A 6,561-nucleotide genomic window follows, 5' to 3' on the forward strand; every position below is an offset into this window, starting at 1 on the left:
ATGCAGGACTGTCACACGGGGCTCTGCTTGTCTGTCTACATCATCACGTTTGTGTTGGGCTTCCCGGCCAATACTCTCGCCTTCTACACTTTTAGCAAAAAGGTGCGACAGAAGCCAATGCCGATCGACATCCTCCTCCTCAACTTGACCATCTCTGATCTCCTCTTCCTCCTCTTCCTGCCTTTCAAGATGCAGGAGGTGATAAACAACATGATGTGGGACATGCCTTTCCTCCTCTGCCCGCTGTCAGGCTTCATCTTCTACATGACCATCTACAACAGCACCTTCTTCCTCACCGCGGTCAGCGTGGAGCGCTACCTCGGGGTGGCTTTCCCCATCCAGCACACTCTGAAGCGGCGGCCGATGTACGCTGTCGCCGCCAGCATCTTCTTTTGGATATTCTCCTTCATTAACCTGAGCATTGTGTTCATCATGCCCTTCGTTGGCTCTGGAAATTCTACAAATTTGTCTGTGAACAGCACTTTGGGACAAAATGCCTCCAACTTTGAAGAGCTTTACAGCAACGTTTCAAATACCAGCTTTGATAGTCCAGTGCATGTCAAACATTCACTTCACAACAATGTGGAGGTGTGTTATGAGAACTTCACAGATGCTCAGCTGAGGGTCCTTCTGCCGGTGCGTCTAGAGCTCTGCTTGGTACTTTTCTGCATCCCTTTCCTCATAAGCAGCTTCTGCTACATTAACTTCATCCAGATTCTTTTAAGGCTGCAGCACATTGGACGCCGGCGACGCCTTCGGGCCATCGGCATGGCTCTTGGAACATTGCTGGTGTTTGCGGTATGTTTCGGGCCCTATAACGTCTCACATATTGTGGGTTTTATTATGTGGCGGAGTCCTGATTGGAGGGACAAGGCTCTACTGTGCAGCACCTTTAACGCATGTCTCGACCCCCTTATCTTCTATTTCTCCTCGGCGGCGGTGAGGGGGACTGTGGGCAACATGATGGAAGGTGTTAAAAGACGCCTATTTAGTTGCGTGACCTGTCCCTCATTCTGGGCCTTGTGGAGAGGTATTAACAAGACTGGGAAAGATAAGGACCACAAAGAAGACAACATCAATGCTATCTAAGACAACGAGGCCTGTGAGCAGCTGCAGTCACTAATTTGCTATTTCTTCATCCCTGAAAGCAGGAAATTAATACCACGTGTATGGTTTGACATGTTGTACACAGTGCAGCGTGTCTTTGTTTGACTGTCCACTGTAAATTTCCTATTTGGAACACTGTTTTCAGTGCTAAATGCAGTCCAGTATTATGCTTGTAAGTCCAGTCACACTGAACCACTACATTCAAATAATGCTCCTTACAAATTAAGGGTTTCACAACATCTGTGATACGTTAGGTTTCCATTTTCAGAAATTGTCAGGTTCTACAAACTGAACCATCATGAGCTGTAGTTTGTGATGGTCCAGCCCAGTCTCACATTCTTTTCATACCCCTGTCACAAAAAGCCCCTGCTTTTCATGACACAATTTTTATTTTGCTTTTCATAATCTTCCCCTTCTCCCAACTCTAACCATGACCCCCCTTTCACCCCACATTTTGTGCCCCCGTCACAAAATGAATTTGCCCCGTTTTCATACCCCTGTCACAAACCCATAGATTAATGTACTTTTCGTGACCTAGTCCCACGAACTGCCATGAGACTGGATGGTCAGTGGCCATTTGTCTTGGAAATGTGCCCCACCCACTGTGTTCTCATGACACCACTGCACTGCCATTACGACACAGCGTTCCATTACATATTTTGATCACTGACATCATTTCAAGAGGTTGCAGTGTGTTGGTGGTCTGTGTAGCCCATAATGACACGTCACACCTCTACCACACCAGGGGTAGAGTTAGAGCAGGGTGAGTTAAAAAACCCTGTCACGAAAATTTGAATCACTTCGTGATGGGAGGGAAAAAACAAACGTGAGACATAAGTGAGACATCAAGATGACAAATCTTGCAGTTTATCACGCATCGTGTTACACATCATGAAGGTGGAAACCTCCTTTTAATGTTTTTCTTGAGTGTTTTAATGTAGAGAGCATTGGATCTAAGATATAGCTTCAGACATCTGTAGAATATTTGAACTTCAATATGAGTAGGATGCTTGTGTGATATAAGACGATAAACCTGTGTCACATGTACTAAAAAAAAGAAATGTGTGCACTTCTGAAGTAGACCAACAGGAGAACTCTGGAATTTTTCAACCTATGCCTCAATGTTTTCATGTTCAAGGGGTAAAAATGTCACCCGGGACAAAAACAATTTTAATGTAATAATTTGTGTTACAACATCAACACATCATCAGCATAGCATTGCAAGATAAAAGTCTCAAACAGCCTCTTGTTGTTGCAGCATAGGTGAAAATGTCATTAGAAGTGTCTAGTTACATGGAGAGGACCCCTGTGGATGTAAATGTGTTCATGTTTACCTACGAAAGAAACCTTTTAGAATGACTGATTATACAGTTAAGGTCTAATTTAATAAGACCCCAGATGAAGAGTGCTAAATTGTGTGGGCAGTGCAAAATTTTGCTTTGCGAGTGATTTACTGAGAGTAAATGTGCAGTTGAGAGTGGGCGGTAATGTGACGTAGACAGCAGTATGCAAATAAGGATTTTGCAGTTGACTGGTACCTCTTTATCCAGATCTAATACAAATGGAGCAGTATATTTTATTGGTTTATTATTGATGCGCACAGTAACACATGGCAGAATGCACATGTAGAGTGTGCTTACAGCTCGAAGACTGTGAGGGATGAGGCACAGCTGTCTCGCGTGCACAGGAAGCTGTGCTTAGTGGTGGAACGCACAGACAGATGGCTATGTGCCAGCAGAAGGCAGTGCTCTCTGCACAGTTATTTGCGTGTGTTTCACCAGCAGAATGCACACAGCGTGCACAGACGTGTGTGCATCATCCCACATAGACCCCGAGATGTGTCCGTGTATTTGTGTGACACAGTGTGAAAAATCAATGACTGTAATTATCTTGAGTTACACCAAAATATACTCCGGTCCACTTGTTATTCATGGAGAGATATGTGCTTAAAGAAATAAACTGTTAGAAGCTTAATGCCCCGGTCACACGGCACACGGTGATAGCTGGACAAAGGATAAAAAGTCAAAAATCAGCCAGAAAAGGTAGAGGAAGATCCTGCACTTTTCCTATCACCGAAAAGCCTGTGAGTCAAGCAAATTCAAACAGAACTTAAAACGAAATGAAAAACAAAGCAAATGTCAACCTCAGCACTTTAATTAAAATCAAAATGAAACATTCATGATGACATGACCGAAAGCAGGTATAAAACCAAGCGCAGCCAGCCTTGATCTCATTTCCGCAGTACAAGGTCTGTCCATAAAGTATCGTACCTTTTTATTTTTTTCAAAAACTATATGGATTTCATTCATATGTTTTTACGTCAGACATGCTTGAACCCTCGTGCGCATGCGTGAGTTTTTCCACGCCTGTCAGTGACGTCATTCGCCTGTGAGCACGCCTTGTGGAAGGAGTGGTCCCGCCCCCTCGTCGGATTTTCATTGTCTGGAAATGGCGGAATGAAAAGGACTTTTTTTCCATCAGAATTTTTTCAGAAGCTATTAGAGACTGGCACCTGGAAACCATTCGAAAAATTTATCTGGCTTTCAGTGAAAATTTTATGGGCTTCACAGAGAATAAGGACTTTAACTACAGGGTTAAGGACCCCTTTAAGGACGGTCGGTGCGCCGCGCTGCGAGGATGCGGCACAAACCACTGGATCATTTCTAAGCTGATGGCTCTGTGGATACGAGACCATCGTGTGCTCTTTCTCTGGTTATCACAAGACCTGGACATCAGCCATTTTCCGGCAGATTTCACTTTTAACAAGAGATTTTGTCATGGAAAGCCGCGCGGAGGCTTCGCGCGTCACGACCGATTCGCTGATGAAGCGAGACAAAGGAACACCTCCGTTTCGGAGTGTTAGAGGACAAGTTGGGACATGTCCAGCTCTCCACAAGTTCTTTTATACTCACTCGACTGGTAAGCACTGAAAGCCGAGATAGACATGTCCCAACTTGTCCTCTAACACGCCGAAACGGAGGTGTTCCTTTGTCTCGCTTCATCAGCGAATCGGTCGTGACGCGCGAAATGGCTGATGTCCAGGTCTTGTGATAACCAGAGAAAGAGCACACGACGGTCTCGTAGCCACAGAGCCATCAGCTTAGAAATTATCCAGTGGTTTGTGCCGCGTCGTCGCAGCTCGCAGCGCGGCGCACCGACCGTCCTTAAAGGGGTCCTTAACCCTGTAGTTAAAGTCCTTATTCTCTGTGAAGCCCGTAAAATTTTCACTGAAAGCCAGATAAATTTTTCGAATGGTTTCCAGGTGCCAGTCTCTAACAGCTTCTGAAAAAATTCTGATGGAAAAAAAGTCCTTTTCATTCCGCCATTTTCAGACAATGAAAATCCGACGAGGGGGCGGGACCACTCCTTCCACAAGGTGTGCTCACAGGCGAATGACGTCACTGACAGGCGTGGAAATACTCACGCATGCGCACGAGGGTTCAAGCATGTGCAAGATTTTATTTGTCTTCATAACAACAAATTTTGTTTGTCTTCACATTCTGAGTTCCCACGGTGTGTCTGCACCTTGCTGTACACTTTATCTGTGATAGTACGTGTCCTGACGAGTACTTTTGACGAGTCCATGACATCAGCCATGGGGAACTGTCCATATCAGACCAAGGCTACTCCTGAAGACACGCACATGCAGGCAGACAGAGGCCTGCCACAAACAGTAGTAGCAGTTGATAAAACGTTCTTAACGCTATTGTTGCGGTATGAAAATGTTGCTTTTTTGTCCCAAAAATGAACAAATCATTAGTGATACAAGGATGTTTCATTCAGCTTGTCAAAGCTTTAGTTATTGATTCATTCAGATATCGTTGCGTTCATCAACCTTCATTCAATACTTTGGACTTGGGAGGTTGAACAAAGTTGGGCGAATGTCAAACAAAGCACTAACGTTACAAAGACTAAGCAAACAATAAGAAACCATGAAGAACGAAAGCAAAATGAAATACGGAAGAATTGAGGTTGTCAGTGGTATTTGTGCAAATTTTTCAACAGTTTAAAAATTCTGACAAAGCGCCAGCTGCAGGAATGAAGCTGAATGAAGATTAAATGATGCCTCCAAAAGTCAATGAAAATCCAGATTTCTTGTTTCGTTTGGGCTTCGTTGTCTTTCGTTAATGCCATGTGAGCGGGGCTTTAAATATGGCCAACATTGAATATGAATGATTTTTCCTTGCTCTGTGTGTGAGGAGGCGTCAGTGTCCGTGCTGCTGGAATATCAGTCAAGCACAATAAATTAATGCCAAGCTTTCAATGTTGCAAGAGTACAGCCACAATCAGCAAATTTCCTTTTGACCTGTTGTTATGTTGTGCGTGCAAACCTTGCCAGTTTGTATGTTTACTCCAAGAATTTTGTGCATTCATGTGTAAAACCCCCCAATTCCATATTCATAAAGGCAAATCCACTAAAAGATATTATGCACTATTCTGTGCATTGACAGATGCATTCCTCATTAAGCACTGCTAATAAATCAGCATGCAGATGTTTGTGAGTGCAGTGGTGTCTGTGCATGTTTTAACACATACAAATCTTTCGAAAATCAGACACTTAGCGTCTTACCTTAGACCTCTTTCGCGTTCTTACCATTGTTGTCCACTAAGCTATTTCAAGCTAACTTTTCATGAGGAACTTATTCCTATTCTAAGCAGAAGAATGAGCCCATCATTGTATACGGGGCAGATGAAAACTATTTTTGTACAGAGTGAAAAGCTGAACCCTAAAAAAAAAAATCTAGAAGTGCGACCCAGGTTAAAAAATTTCCCAGAGCTTCACTGTAAAGTGACTGAAGAAATGACTGATTTTTAAAATGTAAGGTTGGCACATCTAATTGTTATCGTCAAGAAAATTAGTCGACGAGTTGCGCAATTCAGATTTTCCTGTGCATTTATCAAAAATAGAGACAGGGTCTGTTTCACTCTTCAAGCCAGCACTCTTTTGACTTCAGGGTTTTGAATAAATATGTTGTTTCTACTAAGCCAATAGGTATCTTTATCATGTAGTTCACTGTGTTAACACCGTGTTCTCAACTTGTAGTTCTATAGTTGTTCATTCATTATGAAAGTCAATTTAGAGCGTCACTGCTTAGATTTGACCTTTTTAATTACTTGTCAGGATTAGTTGTTTAGCCGATGACTAATGGCACCCGACTAGTTGACTAATGATTTCCATTAGTCAACCCTAACCCCATTAAAATCCACCTACAATGCATGCATTGTATAAACACGCAGTGTTTGTAGATTATACATGCTGTCTCATAATTTAATGACTGTTTCCATGCATTTTTAATAGGAGTCATGTGATATGCCTTTTTAGCCAAAAATACAAAATACTGAATAGATACGGAGATGATGCTTGAGAATCCTTGCCTACAAACAAACACATAAATTGTTCACATTACCTTCACCCTGAGATGTGTGATGTGCGTTTGTGAGCGTGTAATGACA

The 6,561-nt window shown here is 43.0% G+C and overlaps 1 protein-coding gene across 1 annotated transcript; it reads left to right on the forward strand.

Annotated features, from left to right (window-relative positions):
• LOC117513439 (free fatty acid receptor 2-like) lies at positions 1–1,089 on the forward strand. The gene has a single exon (XM_034173621.1). It carries the CDS (start codon positions 1–3, stop codon positions 1,087–1,089), a length of 1,089 nt encoding a protein of 362 aa, XP_034029512.1.
• Positions 1,090–6,561: the final 5,472 nt, after the last annotated feature.

The sequence above is a fragment of the Thalassophryne amazonica genome, chromosome 7 (assembly GCF_902500255.1).
Source record: "Thalassophryne amazonica chromosome 7, fThaAma1.1, whole genome shotgun sequence".
NCBI lineage: Eukaryota > Metazoa > Chordata > Actinopteri > Batrachoidiformes > Batrachoididae > Thalassophryne > Thalassophryne amazonica.